This window comes from Ogataea philodendri (genome assembly GCF_020536065.1).
Source record: "Ogataea philodendri strain CBS6075 chromosome Unknown scaffold8, whole genome shotgun sequence".
NCBI lineage: Eukaryota > Fungi > Ascomycota > Pichiomycetes > Pichiales > Pichiaceae > Ogataea > Ogataea philodendri.
Window position 1 is genome coordinate 1 of NW_025764223.1, and position 12,820 is coordinate 12,820.

Below are 12,820 nucleotides of genomic sequence, written 5' to 3' on the forward strand. Positions count from 1 at the left end.
GCTGTGCAAAGGCTGTGCAAAATGTTATGGAAATGTAATCCTAAGACCATCTCTGGAAAAAAAATATTGACATAATTCCCAGTTATGACTATTACGAGGTTCCCACTCGCACGCGGGATTCGGTTCCTCTCGACCCCACGGGTTGCTGTCATAGGCTCCGGGCCGTCGGCGTTCTACACGTCGCTGGACATTTTGAAGTACGACATCCCCGTGGAGATCGACATGTTTGAGAAACGGCCGTGTCCGTTCGGACTGGTCCGGTTCGGCGTGGCCCCTGACCACCCGGAGGTGAAGTCGTGCCAGGAGAGGTTCCAGGACGCTAGTAAGGACAAGCGGTTCCAGTTTTTTGGCAACGTGGAGATCGGCAAGGACATCAAGCTGAGGGAGCTGTACGAGAACTACGACAGCATTGTGTTTGCGTACGGGTCGAACAAGGAGAACCGGCTCAACATTGCGGGCGAGGACCATCCGGCCGTGATCAATTCGAAGGATTTTGTGGGGTGGTACAACGGAGACCCGCAGGATCAGGATTTGAACCCGCCGCTGGACAAAGTGGAGGAGGTGACCATTATCGGGAACGGAAACGTGGCCATGGACATTGTGCGGGTTCTGCTGGCTCCGCCCGAGCACTGGAAGGACACAGACATTGTGCCCGGGGCGTTGGAGACGTTGCAGCGGAGCACCGTCAAGAAGGTCACGGTGAGTGCGCGACGTGGGTTCCTGGACAGCAAGTTCGCCAACAAGGAGTTCAGAGAGTGTCTGGAGATGGACAAATACGGGGTGCGTTTCACCGGGTGGGGGGCCGATCTGTTTGGAGACTCGCTGAAGACCACAAAGCTGGGACGAATCGAGAAACGACGGCTACAGTTGGCGGAGAAGTATTGTGTCGCCGAGACAGAGGGCAAGTCGTGGAAGCTGGACTACCTCAAGACGCCGATCGGGATCAAGGTGGACTCCAAAGACCCCCTGTTGCTGAAGGAGACGATATTTAAGAAAAACCAAATCACCCCAGCCGGTAAGATCGAGCCCACCAATAAGCTGGCGTCGGTGAGCAACCAGCTGCTGATTTTATGTATCGGCTACAAGGGCGAGGCATTGGCGGAGTTTGAAGAGCTGGGAATTCCGTTTGACGTGCAGCGGGGGGCCATTCCCAACAAGGAAGGTCGGGTTGTTGGTGTGGAACAGACCTATTGCGTTGGCTGGATTGCGAACGGGTCTCGTGGGTCGATCAATTCTACGGTGGCCGACAGCAGTGTGGTTGCGCACAGCATTGTCCAGGACTTGGACAAGCTGCCGCAGAGCAAAGGACACGGCCGCGAAAAGGTGTCCAAGCTGCTGGCCGAAAGGGGGGTGAACGTGGTGGATTGGAGCAATTGGGTCAAGATCGACAAAGCGGAGCGGCAGCAGGGCCGCAAGTTCACCGATTTCGACTCAATGCTCTCTGTAAGTAACGGTCCTGAGTCATGAATTCAAGTGCTATAAAGTCTAGTCATTCTAATGTTCTTTGTGGTGGGACAAGTGGAAGAAGTATTCGAATCCGTAACCAAGGGCAAGGAAGAACAGCGATGCGTGCAGAAGAGGAGCTCCGGAGCCTGTGTCGAAGTATTTCTCTCTGTAAATTCCCAGTGGAGACTTGGCCTTTGGGAAGTTGGCCTGTCCTCTTGGCAATTTCGAGTAGAAGGACACAATGTTCTGCATTCTCTTGGCGGCTGGGTTGGAGCCGAGGTTGGAGGCAGAAGCCACCTTAGGTGGGATCAATGAGGACAAGTTTCTTCTCAAAACAAAGGACATGCTGGAGATATGGTTGTTTGTAGAAGTTTTTTTGAGAAACGCAAATTTCGCGAGCCAGAATTTAATTGGGTTGGCATAAGTGTCGCGCACACTTTGTGCTGCACAGTGGTGATTTGATTTTTTGATCGTCCGCGACACAGATCGGTGTTGTGGGGCAGGCTTTTCAAGAATGGAATTGAAAATAGGAATGTGGCATGCTGCTACTTATAACTTGGGGGTTACGTCAGGTGAAAACGTGATCGTTTCACGGAATACTTAATCTCGTATCTTAGATAGTGACCTAAAAGGGGCGAATTGTGGGAGCTTCTTCCCATGCCAAAGAAGAAAATGGTACGTTTTGTGGGATTTACAGGAACATGGCTCTGTTGTCCGATCATAATGCCCCATAATTAGAGAATTTGACAGAGGGTTAGTGCATGAGTAATTTATAGATAGTATTGTTTGCGTGTCGGTTTATTGATCCCGCTGTTTCCTATAATCTAAGGAACAAATTACGTGCAGCAGAAACCACACCAAAATACCCCTCTATAAAGCTAGTCCTATGCGTATCTCCACCTGCATTGATAGAGTGAAATCAGCTTTTGGATCTGGGGACCAATTGTGTTTTCACGGTCCATGGTCCTATTGAACCAAGACAAGTCTGTGTGGAACGACCGTAGCAGTCCGATCTTGGCTACCAAGTTTCAGCCATTCCTTGCACCGGCTCGTCTCGGATCTTGACGTATCTCGGATTTCCTTGAAAGAGGGCTTGCTTCTTTTCATGCATAGCGCAGGTAATTATGCATCGGAACCTGGGAATTCCTAAAAATTGGTTAGTTGTGTGTGTCTTTCATATGTGAATAATTTACCAAATTCTTTGTTTCTTGTCCCCTGCTCTTATATTCTTTTGTCTGTGGCTATCAACGCGCATTCCAACGCAACGCGGTCCCAAGTATTCCCTTTTCATTGGTTGACCGAACCCAATGGAAAAAGTATAAATTTATAGGTGGCTCCCATTTGACGTGAAATCAAAAGCTTTGGGGAGTTCCATGCTATTCTACCTCTTTCCATAAACTTGAATTGTGTACAGGCCAAATAGTGTGCAGCCGAATTTCCAAACAACGTTGTCCTTTCTGTCTGGTTCCATCCACCCCACATGCTGAAATCTGAAACATTCTAAACAATGGCTTCTTCACCCGTCTATTTTCCACCATCTTCCACTATCAAGTTTGGTAGTGCTACTGCTTTATCTTCAAGTCAGTTTTCTGAATCCGGGAACGGGTCATCCAGAAGCGGTTCAAAGCAACTGCTGCTTCAGCCTCACTTTCCAGATAGGTCTCAACGCCCCAAAACCCCAGGCTCCAGATCTCAACCCGTCAGATCCCCAGCCGAAAGCACTCCTCGCACCGTCAGACTGATAAGCAACGATAACTACTCCTACTCGCCAACCAACTTCTCAGTATTCCCTGTCTTCGACCAGGATACCCTCGACATTGCACAAAACTATGACCTTATGGGAACAGGTAACCAATGTGCTACTTGGGTCGATGATAAAAAATTGCCAAACCGGCCTCCAAATCAATGGAGCCATTATCTTTTCCATCCCCTTGCTGACGAGCTACCAAACCATCAGCAATGCCCTCTCCCAAATTTGCCCACATCAGACCCTATTGTCGAGTATCCATCGCTATATGAATCCAGTTCGTTCACCACCTTGAACGCTCCTTCTTCGCCTCCGCAGCATCCATTCACTTTTAACAGATCATATAGCGGTAGCGAAGCATCCAAAATCCAAATCTCATCTTTTTTCGAATTGGACGACTTTAGCGACATCAGTGAGGCCGAAGCCAACGAATTAGACGACGAAGACGACAACGACTTTGAGGCAGAATTCGAAGATCTGGGACCAGATGCTTTCGATTCGCCATTGATCATGACAAACCTACCGCGCGAAGAAAAAGGAGCACACTCGCTTAAAACTGCTCCTTCGAATACACAACCACATTTGGAACTTAAAGGCTACGAGCCTGGATTCGCTAACATGGCCCAACCTTTTTCAGCCATCGAGCCTTCTCCAACCCCTTCCACAGCTTCCCTTTGTGAATCCACATCAGGAACAACCGTTCTCTCAACCACCCCGCCAAGCTCCGTTGTCTCCAAAAAGAGATTATTTGACGATGAAGACGAGAACTATGAGTCCAAACCGGCATTTGATGACTTGCTCAGTTCGCTGGTGTTCGATATGGAGAGCAAGACGCACAGCCTATTCAAATCATCAGTGAAAATTCCATTGCCCCCATTTTCGAAATCGAGATATATGAAGATTACGGAAATGGCAGCCGCCAAAAACCTGGACTTGAACCAAGTTGATGAGGTTATCAAACTGTTCAAACTCAGAAACTTCGACATCAAGCTCAAGATTCTTTCCCGTGTGTTGGGGGAGAATCCAGAACTTGATACCTCATACCCTACGCACACAGACGACAGAGGACTAGTGTTGACAGAATCGTCCGATGGTGGTTTGAATATCTTAGCCAAGACTTATGCAGGACATGAGGATAGCAGCTTGATTTTTGACAATTCGATAATCTCCTGTTTTAGGGATGTCAAAGAGTTTGCTATCTATTTCAAACAACCGAACGATACTGCATCCAAAGCGAGAAAAGCTTCCAATCCTACAAAGAAGCAACGCGTGGACAACCCTGAATCCACTTTGGATGATTCCAACGAAGCTCCTCAATATATCAAGAGACCCCTGAATTCTTTTATGTTGTATCGGACAACGATAGTGAAAGCAGTTGTGTTGCTTTCGTTAATAGACTCATTATCGTCGCACGTTTTTGGAAAATTACGGATGACTTATTCATCCTACGACCCCAAGGCAGAGCTGGATTACCTCAAAGCCTTATACTACAATTTATCCGAGCCACTCATTCATCAGCTTAGGCGGGAGTGTTTTATCCACAAGTACAACCATCATCTTCTCATTCAGATCGTCGCTGTCATGTGGTCGACCGAGATCAACAGCGTGAAGAAGACGTTTGTTTCTCTGGCACAGTCTGAGAAAAAGATTCACGCTAAATGTTATCCCAATTATAAATATCATCCACAACGGAGAGGATGAGGGCCCACGTTCCCAATTGCTTGATTGATTAACTTGCCTTTAAGTTAGTGTCTATACTTGTCTATTGGTAATGTCTATTTTGGAGATTATATATCAATTTTCTCCACTTGGGAGGAGTCGAACTCATCCCACCGGGGCAACCTCATTTTCATCTTTGGAACACTCAATTCTGGATACCACTCTGTCAAGGTTTTTGTGAATTGTTCATAAAACAAGATGTATCCTTTTGCTGTGAAATGGATTCCGTCCAAGATCAAATCTCTTGTTGCTTCTTCACCATTCTTCGCATTATATTCATCGTGAATTTTGTACAGGTCGACAAAAGGAAGCGAGTATTTCTCACAAAGATTTTGCAAGCAGTCGGCGTATTTGCGGTTGATTTCGTTAGTTCGCGTAATGCCGACTTCGATCTCTTCCATATTCAATGGTTCCCAAAGGTCGGGATAATGATGGCCTGGGCCGACGACTATGATTTTGATATCTCTTTTGAGGATCTGGTTGATGATGTAATCCATGTTGGACAAGAACTCGTCATAAGGGACTCCGTCCGGTTTAGCAGTGGCTGCATCGTTGGTTCCCAAAAATAAAGAGACTATCTTACATTTGTTGTACGACAAGTCGTGCTCTATTTGGAGGACCTTATCTATCATGAATTTCCAGTACTCCGAGTTGTACCCGGAGAATCCTCTGTTGATCACGTCCATCCGTCGAACATAGTCGTGTTGAAGCTGGCCGAAGAAACAGAACTCCATAGGGCCCTTATCAGTGGAGTATTTACCACTGTGGTCGTATCCATCTGCAATATAGTCGGTCACAGGCAACGGGTTCGCGCTTCTTTCAGTGATGGAGTCGCCAATGAGCAAGAACTTGGGAAAGTCCAGCTTGTACTCGAAGTTCTCGTTGAATCTGGCCATTCTCGGAAAAAGAATAAACTGCCACCTTTTTCCAACTGGTTATCTATTAATCAATTCCGCAGATTTGAACATTTTCGCAAATAGTTGCATTTTTGACGAAAATAATTCCGAGAATCAAAAATTATTCCCAGACAATGCTGGAGAACTGGCTTTATCGAAAGGTAAGCGTCCAAAATGCAAGGAAACTAACCGCCAGCTCATAAATTCTCGGGGATTCAACCATTTTGTGCGATCTATCCATGCCAGACTCAACAATTTGCCTCCTCCAAGATTGCATCAAACCTCAGAACCGATCTACAATTATTCACCGACAAGGGCCCACAAGGTCAATGCATACCGCCGTCTCTTTTGGGAGGAGCTAAAACGCAATTTTGGATTCAAACGTTGATATTATTATTATTGAATTACTTACTAATTATACATGGGGAACGGAATATATTCAATACGGAGACTCAACAACTTTGAACTCGTCGCTCGCCTTCTTGAAAGCTCTGTTGCTTGCCATCGAAACCTCGTTCGGTAACGTGAAAATAACCTTGCTTGTGTCGTTGAACTTGAAGTCTGTGGTTGTGATCGTATTATCGTATCGTTTGATGCTGTACGCCGAAGTATCGTTCTGCAACGCCTTCTTGAAGTTCCAAATAACCGCAAACGGTCCAATGGATGTCGTGATCGCGGTCGGCTCCTTCTTCTTGGAGTTCCGGTTGATACTGAAGTTGGCTTTCGTGAAATGCGGTTCCTTGCCGGTCTGATTGCGGATATATGCCAGGTGTTCTGGCCTAAGAGCGAGTTTCTTGGGAATAGGCTTCGAGTCCTTGCCAAACGACCGTTCGTATCCAAGACTCGACTTGTACGTGCCCTTCTTGATCTTGACGTCCAGCAACAGCAAGTACTTGCGGCAAGTTGCCAGAATAAACCGCCCGTCGTCGCTCGTGGTCAGGCCAATGAACTCGTCTCCCAACGCAGGAATAAGAGTCTTGGCGTTCTTGCCCAGCTTGTCGTACAGTTTGATTTCTCCGTTGTTGGTGGACGCAGCAATGTACCCGTCCTCTGTGGTGGCGATGTGGCTGAAGTTGGTCTTGGACTTGTAATGCTTGAACTCGCTGTCCACGAGCTTGTTCTGCAGTCTTGGATCAACTCTGAACAGCGACTGATGCGAGACTCCCAAGAACGTTTGGTCCTCTGTGAGTTCTCCGAACTTCTCGTTTGATGTGAAGTTCACCACCGGCACCTCAGCGTTGTCTTTCTTGAACTGCCAATCTTCCACCACTTTTCCATACTCAAGATCCATCTTGTACAAATTATCCTTGTTGTCCTTATCCTGGATGATCATCACCGTGTCACCTTTTTGAAGCATCATGTTGCCCGGGTTGATTGCCTTACCCTTCTTGGACGCGCTCGAGATGTTTTCAATAGCTGTGGAGAACACCGGCTTGGCCTCGCTGCCCATCTTGAACACTCCCAGCTTGTTGCCCCTCGAGACGAACGCCAAGTTGTCTTTATAGGCCATCTTCATACCGCTATTAACGCCGCCTGCATTGAACCGTTTGAGCAGCCCGTTTTCGTCGTCCTCGTCCTCGTCGTCCGAGAGAAACAGCTTGCCGTCCTTAAATTTGTAGCTCTCCTCGTCTTCGCTTTCGTCGGACTCGGAGTCCACGTCCATCTCGTCAATATTGAGGTTTCTGATCGAGTCGATCAAAAAGTCCTGCTCGTCGTTCTTGAGCTTGACCCAGCTCGTCTTGTTGGTGGCCTCGTACAGACACTGTGTGAACGATTGCTGGAACGACTCGTACAGCTCGCGCGAGGCGAACTGGAACGCCCACGTCAGAACAGACTGCGCAGTGTCCACGTTGAAGGTGAACGAGAGTGAGCCGAAGTCGAACACCGGGTCGATCGAGTTCGAGATGACGGTTGCAACCGGCGAGTTTTTCAGTGCTGGAGCAGAAACGTCCAGAGAAAACATCCACAAACCGGTCTGCAGTATCTTCACGGTGGCCGCCTCGGCCTTGAGAACGTAGTCCTGCTCAGTCTCGTCGTACATGAGCACGTCTGCCTGTGTCTGCTTGACCAGCTTGGAATCGGCAGTTTCCACAGCGTCCTCGAACTTATCCTCGGAATCAGAGTCGTCCAGCTGTCCGGAAGGCTGGATATTCACCGACGACCGCAGCGACGACAACATGTCGGGGATGTCCTCAAACAGCGAGTCTCTGTCGTAAACAAACTCCTTCAAATCGTCCGACTTGAGCGCCAAGCTCGACTTTTTGTACTTGCGTTCGTACTCGCACTTGTACAGAGCCAGCATGAACTGGTTGATGCTGTCGACCGACCCGGACGGACTCACGCGGAACTCGAACATGTCGCCGATGTCGCCGTCCAGATCCTTCCACGCAATCACATAAGTGCCGTACTTCTGGTACAAACAGAACCTGAGTTTCTCGTCAATGAGAAACGACTTGAGCGAGGTGGAGTCGGCGTCGAAATCGTCGTCGTGGTCCTCGGCGTCTAGCTCATCGTCGTCGAGCGCGTCCTGGCCCGCCTCCACCGCCTTGTTGATGCTCAGCTGGTAGTTGAAGGGCAACGACGTTTCTCTGATGGAAACAATAACATCTGTAAACAGACACTCGTTTTCCGACTTGGGCGACTTGGGCGACCGCAGAAGATACAGCTGGCCCGACTGCACCAGGATCAGCTCGTCGTTCGACGCCTGGTTTGCGTTCGACAGCAGCTTCTTGATGATATTCATGGGATGGGTGTTAGTTTTTTGGGGGGCGGTCTAAAAAATCCAGGGTGTTGAGGCGAGTGCTTAGGTAAGCGGTGTAATTTATTAATTTTTTTTAATCTCTGTAAATTTTTGGCATGTTTCGCAGATTCAGCAGTTGGGGCGCGGCGCTCAAGCGGGCAGACAAGTGGGACCTGCCGGATCTGGATAAGCTTCCGGGCGGGTTCCGGGGAAAGGTGTACAACCGGCGAGATTGGAAGGAACATATTGCCAAGAACACGGCCATTTATTCCAACAAGGAAGCACAGACCCCCAAACGGCAGATCAAGATGCCTCCGGCCGGGTGGCGCAAGGACAAGACTCTGCCCGAGTACATGCGGCAGAAGTACGCGTTGAAGGAGAAGGCGGCCAAGATGGACCTGAGCACGACAAAAAGGCTGTCGCGCGAGGCGATCGAAGGGATCCGTGTTTTGCATGCAAGGTTCCCAGACGAGCTGCCGAGCCAGAAACTGGCGGAGTTTTTCCGCGTGCCGGTGGTGACGGTGGCCAAGGTGCTCAAGTCGAAGTGGACGCCGAAGCCGCACGAGCGCGAGGCCAAGGAGCGCAAATGGGAGGAGCGTGGCAGAGAGCTGCGGCGCAAGATTTTCCTGGAGAAGCAGCTGGAGGACTTCTTCAAGCACAAGGAGCAGGAACTGGGGCTGGAGTTGCCGTACTTCTTCAAGCTCGAGCTGCGGGACTTTGCGAACTTGCACGGGTTCGAGGACCTGCAGCAGCAGTTCGACACGCTCAACAAGGTGCGCGAGGAGAAAACCATCAGCTCCATGGCCAAACTGAAGCAGGACAAACTACAGGACGCAATGTAAATAGATCATTACTCGTAAGATATCAATTTTTCGCCGGGTTCACCAACGCGTGCAGATCTGCGAGTTCCTGGCGCAAGTCGTCGGCGATGTTGAGGTTTCGTGAGTTTCTGGCGTAGTTGACGCTCCGCCGGAACAGGTACTCTCTGGGATGGTCTGAGCTGACCATTTCGACGCAGTTCTTGAGCTGTTTGATCTGGAACATTAGTGGCCGCATCTCGCTCACGTCGGTCATCGAAAGCCGGCCTCCAAACGTGGACGGTGTGTCTTTAGTGTTGTAGCTTGAAACTTTAAGTTTTTTCAAAGTGTCACGCAGTCCTTCCAAATGCGACCCCAGAACCGTTGTTGTTGACAGATACTGTTTCTTCAGATCCACACGGTCGATCTCGTCGTCAAAGTGAACCCCGCGCGGCTCCTGTCTCATCACCTCCTCCTGTGGCTCGTCGCCAGTAGAACACATCACGTCTTTGTACAGAATTCCCCGGTAATTCAGCTCCACCGACGGCACAAACCGGACTTTCTGCACTATAGTCCCATAAAGACTCTCGAGTTTGTGGAAACAGTGGGTTGCCAGCTCCCGACGCCGCTCAAAGCTCAACTTTAGCATCGGCTTCAACACCACATAAACAAATAAATAAACCCCCGCCATCGAGTAACCAGACACTGAAAGTAGTCGCAAAAGATACCGCAACGTGCTGTGCTGTCGGATCGCAGGAGCCTGTCCAACGTCCTCCGGAAACGCTATCGCAGAAACAGCCATCTTTTATATTCCTAATACACTATTTTTCTAATCTAAGATAGCCTAATAATTGCGAGGTCGTGCACCTACCAGATGTTCAAATTGCGAAGCACGGTAGCTACAAGAGGACTGGACTCCTTGGCGATTGCGGCGAAGTTTGCCAGGTACAAGTCCGAGCCCGGGACAGTAGGTACTTGTTCCTGGTCGAAAACAAAGTCCGGCTCGTCGTCCTTGGGCTCCTCGATGAACCCAAAGAAGTTGGTGTCGAAACCCATGTCGGTGAGCTTATCTGATGTTTCTGGCTCCAAGACTGTTTGTTCGACAGACACCTTTTCGGAGCCGGTACGGTTGTAAACGGCCTCCGGATCCGACGACACAGCGAGCCATTTTTGTAGACTTTCTGGCGCCTTGAGCTTGGTGTAGCTGATCATGAGTGTCACCACCAGCTCGTAGATCAACGGTTCCACAAGCGAGGCCTGTCCGTGGGTATTTTCCTCCAGCAAGCTGTCGAGCTGGTTGTAGAAGAAGTCCAGCTGTTGGTACTGTGCCTGCTCGTACACGGCGACCAGCTCGAACGTGTGCTTGGAATCTGGCTCCACAAGGAACGCGATCAGCGAGTCGAGTCTGGTCGGAGGGGCAGGCGGTTGCAGAACGTTCTTGACGCTCCCCACCTCGTACAGCTCGTCGTTGACGATCTCCACGATCATGCGGTGGAGGATGTGGAGCTCGCCAGACAAGTTGACGTCCACCAGCGTCTTGAGCACCTGCGAAACCATAGAGGTGTCCAAGTTGGGCTCTGTCCAGGCCAGAGCCAAAAGACTACGCAGAACGTTCAAAAACGTCGGAATTAGGAACGGCTGGTGGCAGTACTCAAGGCCGCTCATGAGATCGTCTTTCTGGATCATCCCCAGCTGCGAAGCACGCACTCCCTCGCTCACAACACACGGAATCAGCAGATAGTACTCGCGCACCGAGCTTTTTTTCAGCAGCTCGTCGGAAACTCCGTCTGTGTTGTTGGTGTCGAACAGCGACACGATCCAGTCTCCCATCACGGCGTTGAGGTTCGATTCTGGGTCCTGCAGCTTCTCCATCACGGCAGTGTCGAGGATCGGGTCCCAATCAACAAGAATCCGTCCCGTTTCTGAGCTCGGGAACCGGCTCTTGAGGTCCAAACAGTATCGGAACGAAGTGTATGCCACCACGACGATGATGGCTCCCAGATCGGAATGAACGTCCTGCAAGTTGGACGAGTCGCCGTCGATGTCCATCGCGTCCTGGCTGAACCCGCGCTCGATCGACGAGTCCAGGTACTCCACCAGCGACCCGACCAGCTCGTACGGGTTCTTGAGCAGAAACACACCGTCCATAACAGAAACGTCCGCGGCAAGAGCAACCAGGATCCGTTTCAGTCGCGAGTGGTCGTCCTCGTTGATGAACTTGGAGATCGCGTTGGTCACCAGGCCGGCCAGCTCGGTCTGTCCAGCGAGAGTTTGCACAGAGCTGAAGAACTCGCTTGCTCTAGACTCTTCCAGTGTGACAAACTCCGGATTCGCGTCGATCAGAATGGACCGGAACGGCGAAAGGTCGGCCGGCACGATCTTCTCGTCCTCATTGGTGACGAGCTCGCACTCAACAAGCGACTTCAGAAGCCGCGACTTGACTTCCTCGTGGCCCCTTATAGTTTCGAAAACGTTGGTCAACGTGTCTCTGAGGTTCTGTTGACTGATATTGAGCAGCTTGAACACTTCGGGCAGCTTGAACACAATGAACGTTGTCCAGAAATGGCCCGTTCGTTTGGTGCTCAACGCCAACCCGTCGAAAAGCGACGCCGTCAGCTCAAATGCTATGGACGTGTTGGTGGCAGAAGTGGCCACTGACGACAGGTTCAACAGCGTCTTGAATCCTTTTAGAAACGAATCGTCTATGACACTAAACAGAATGGTCACCTGTTGAGACAACCACACAAGTTTCTTGAGCCGAAGTATCTTGATGCTGTTGCGACTGGTTTTCTTATCGATCTGGCTCTCGCTCTTCACTTTGTAGTCCTTTTGGATGCTTGTGATACTGTGTGTTTTGTAGTAGCCGTCCAGGTGAGCGTATGCGACCGGATGTTTCTGTTTCAAGAACTCGAGATAACGCTGAATCAGTGTTCCAAAGGCCTCATTGGACTCGCCAACATTGCCTAGTAAATTGATCACTATTTTGGCAATCATCAGGGCCTTTTTCGGGGAGATTTCCTGGTTGATGTTGTTGTTGATGAACGTCTCAAAACCCGTGTAAAACAACCCGGCTTCTAAACTCGATTGCCATGGAACTTTATAGGATATCTGGTTCAACCACATCAGCACTGCTAATTGGTCAATCTCGTCAAGTTGAACCAGATACTGTCCAAACAGACTGCCCAATCCGTCCAAAATCTCGCTGTAGTCACTGTCAACCAGAATCTCCTGCACGTACTTGAGTTTCTCGGGCGATTGAGCACTTCCTGCCAATAAACACCGGAGATCCAGTTCCTGGTTCGATGCAGTTGCACGGTGCTTGAACTCGCGAAACAGCTTCCCAAACACCGTGGCCGAGTAATTGTTCTGCAAACTCACACTGACCAGCTGGTCCAGCGTCAAATCTACGTCCGTGGACGGAATAGAAATGGTCGCCATTATTTTAACAAATTTTAGTTTAATATTTTCAAACTAT

At 49.7% G+C, this 12,820-nt stretch overlaps 13 protein-coding genes across 13 annotated transcripts; 6 read left to right on the forward strand and 7 right to left on the reverse strand.

Annotated features, from left to right (window-relative positions):
- Positions 1 to 84: 84 nt before the first annotated feature.
- On the forward strand, positions 85 to 1,467 carry OGAPHI_006858 (uncharacterized protein; the record flags this gene model as incomplete). The annotated part of the gene is made up of 1 exon (XM_046208189.1): positions 85 to 1,467. The coding sequence occupies one exon, from the start codon at positions 85 to 87 to the stop codon at positions 1,465 to 1,467; it is 1,383 nt and encodes a 460-aa protein (XP_046057975.1).
- Positions 1,468 to 1,494: 27 nt separating this feature from the next.
- Positions 1,495 to 1,791, reverse strand: OGAPHI_006859 (uncharacterized protein; the record flags this gene model as incomplete). The annotated part of the gene is made up of 1 exon (XM_046208190.1): positions 1,495 to 1,791. The coding sequence occupies one exon, from the start codon at positions 1,789 to 1,791 to the stop codon at positions 1,495 to 1,497; it is 297 nt and encodes a 98-aa protein (XP_046057976.1).
- A 1,162-nt stretch (positions 1,792 to 2,953) lies between these two features.
- Positions 2,954 to 4,894, forward strand: OGAPHI_006860 (uncharacterized protein; the record flags this gene model as incomplete). Its single annotated transcript, XM_046208191.1, has 1 exon — positions 2,954 to 4,894. One exon carries the CDS (start codon positions 2,954 to 2,956, stop codon positions 4,892 to 4,894), a length of 1,941 nt encoding a protein of 646 aa, XP_046057977.1.
- On the reverse strand, positions 3,400 to 3,705 carry OGAPHI_006861 (uncharacterized protein; the record flags this gene model as incomplete). Its single annotated transcript, XM_046208193.1, has 1 exon — positions 3,400 to 3,705. One exon carries the CDS (start codon positions 3,703 to 3,705, stop codon positions 3,400 to 3,402), a length of 306 nt encoding a protein of 101 aa, XP_046057978.1.
- Positions 3,961 to 4,179, reverse strand: OGAPHI_006862 (uncharacterized protein; the record flags this gene model as incomplete). The annotated part of the gene is made up of 1 exon (XM_046208194.1): positions 3,961 to 4,179. The coding sequence occupies one exon, from the start codon at positions 4,177 to 4,179 to the stop codon at positions 3,961 to 3,963; it is 219 nt and encodes a 72-aa protein (XP_046057979.1).
- Positions 4,895 to 4,980: 86 nt separating the features above from the next.
- Positions 4,981 to 5,808, reverse strand: OGAPHI_006863 (uncharacterized protein; the record flags this gene model as incomplete). The annotated part of the gene is made up of 1 exon (XM_046208195.1): positions 4,981 to 5,808. One exon carries the CDS (start codon positions 5,806 to 5,808, stop codon positions 4,981 to 4,983), a length of 828 nt encoding a protein of 275 aa, XP_046057980.1.
- OGAPHI_006864 (uncharacterized protein) lies at positions 5,750 to 6,560 on the forward strand (the record flags this gene model as incomplete). Its single annotated transcript, XM_046208196.1, has 2 exons — positions 5,750 to 5,969; positions 6,259 to 6,560. The coding sequence occupies 2 exons, from the start codon at positions 5,750 to 5,752 to the stop codon at positions 6,558 to 6,560; spliced, it is 522 nt and encodes a 173-aa protein (XP_046057981.1).
- On the reverse strand, positions 6,248 to 8,551 carry OGAPHI_006865 (uncharacterized protein; the record flags this gene model as incomplete). Its single annotated transcript, XM_046208197.1, has 1 exon — positions 6,248 to 8,551. One exon carries the CDS (start codon positions 8,549 to 8,551, stop codon positions 6,248 to 6,250), a length of 2,304 nt encoding a protein of 767 aa, XP_046057982.1.
- Positions 8,552 to 8,664: 113 nt separating this feature from the next.
- OGAPHI_006866 (uncharacterized protein) lies at positions 8,665 to 9,390 on the forward strand (the record flags this gene model as incomplete). Its single annotated transcript, XM_046208198.1, has 1 exon — positions 8,665 to 9,390. One exon carries the CDS (start codon positions 8,665 to 8,667, stop codon positions 9,388 to 9,390), a length of 726 nt encoding a protein of 241 aa, XP_046057983.1.
- A 22-nt stretch (positions 9,391 to 9,412) lies between these two features.
- OGAPHI_006867 (uncharacterized protein) lies at positions 9,413 to 10,147 on the reverse strand (the record flags this gene model as incomplete). The annotated part of the gene is made up of 1 exon (XM_046208199.1): positions 9,413 to 10,147. The coding sequence occupies one exon, from the start codon at positions 10,145 to 10,147 to the stop codon at positions 9,413 to 9,415; it is 735 nt and encodes a 244-aa protein (XP_046057984.1).
- Positions 10,148 to 10,212: 65 nt separating this feature from the next.
- On the reverse strand, positions 10,213 to 12,783 carry OGAPHI_006868 (uncharacterized protein; the record flags this gene model as incomplete). The annotated part of the gene is made up of 1 exon (XM_046208200.1): positions 10,213 to 12,783. The coding sequence occupies one exon, from the start codon at positions 12,781 to 12,783 to the stop codon at positions 10,213 to 10,215; it is 2,571 nt and encodes an 856-aa protein (XP_046057985.1).
- OGAPHI_006869 (uncharacterized protein) lies at positions 10,220 to 10,977 on the forward strand (the record flags this gene model as incomplete). The annotated part of the gene is made up of 2 exons (XM_046208201.1): positions 10,220 to 10,468; positions 10,540 to 10,977. The coding sequence occupies 2 exons, from the start codon at positions 10,220 to 10,222 to the stop codon at positions 10,975 to 10,977; spliced, it is 687 nt and encodes a 228-aa protein (XP_046057986.1).
- OGAPHI_006870 (uncharacterized protein) lies at positions 11,387 to 11,848 on the forward strand (the record flags this gene model as incomplete). The annotated part of the gene is made up of 1 exon (XM_046208202.1): positions 11,387 to 11,848. One exon carries the CDS (start codon positions 11,387 to 11,389, stop codon positions 11,846 to 11,848), a length of 462 nt encoding a protein of 153 aa, XP_046057987.1.
- Positions 12,784 to 12,820: the final 37 nt, after the last annotated feature.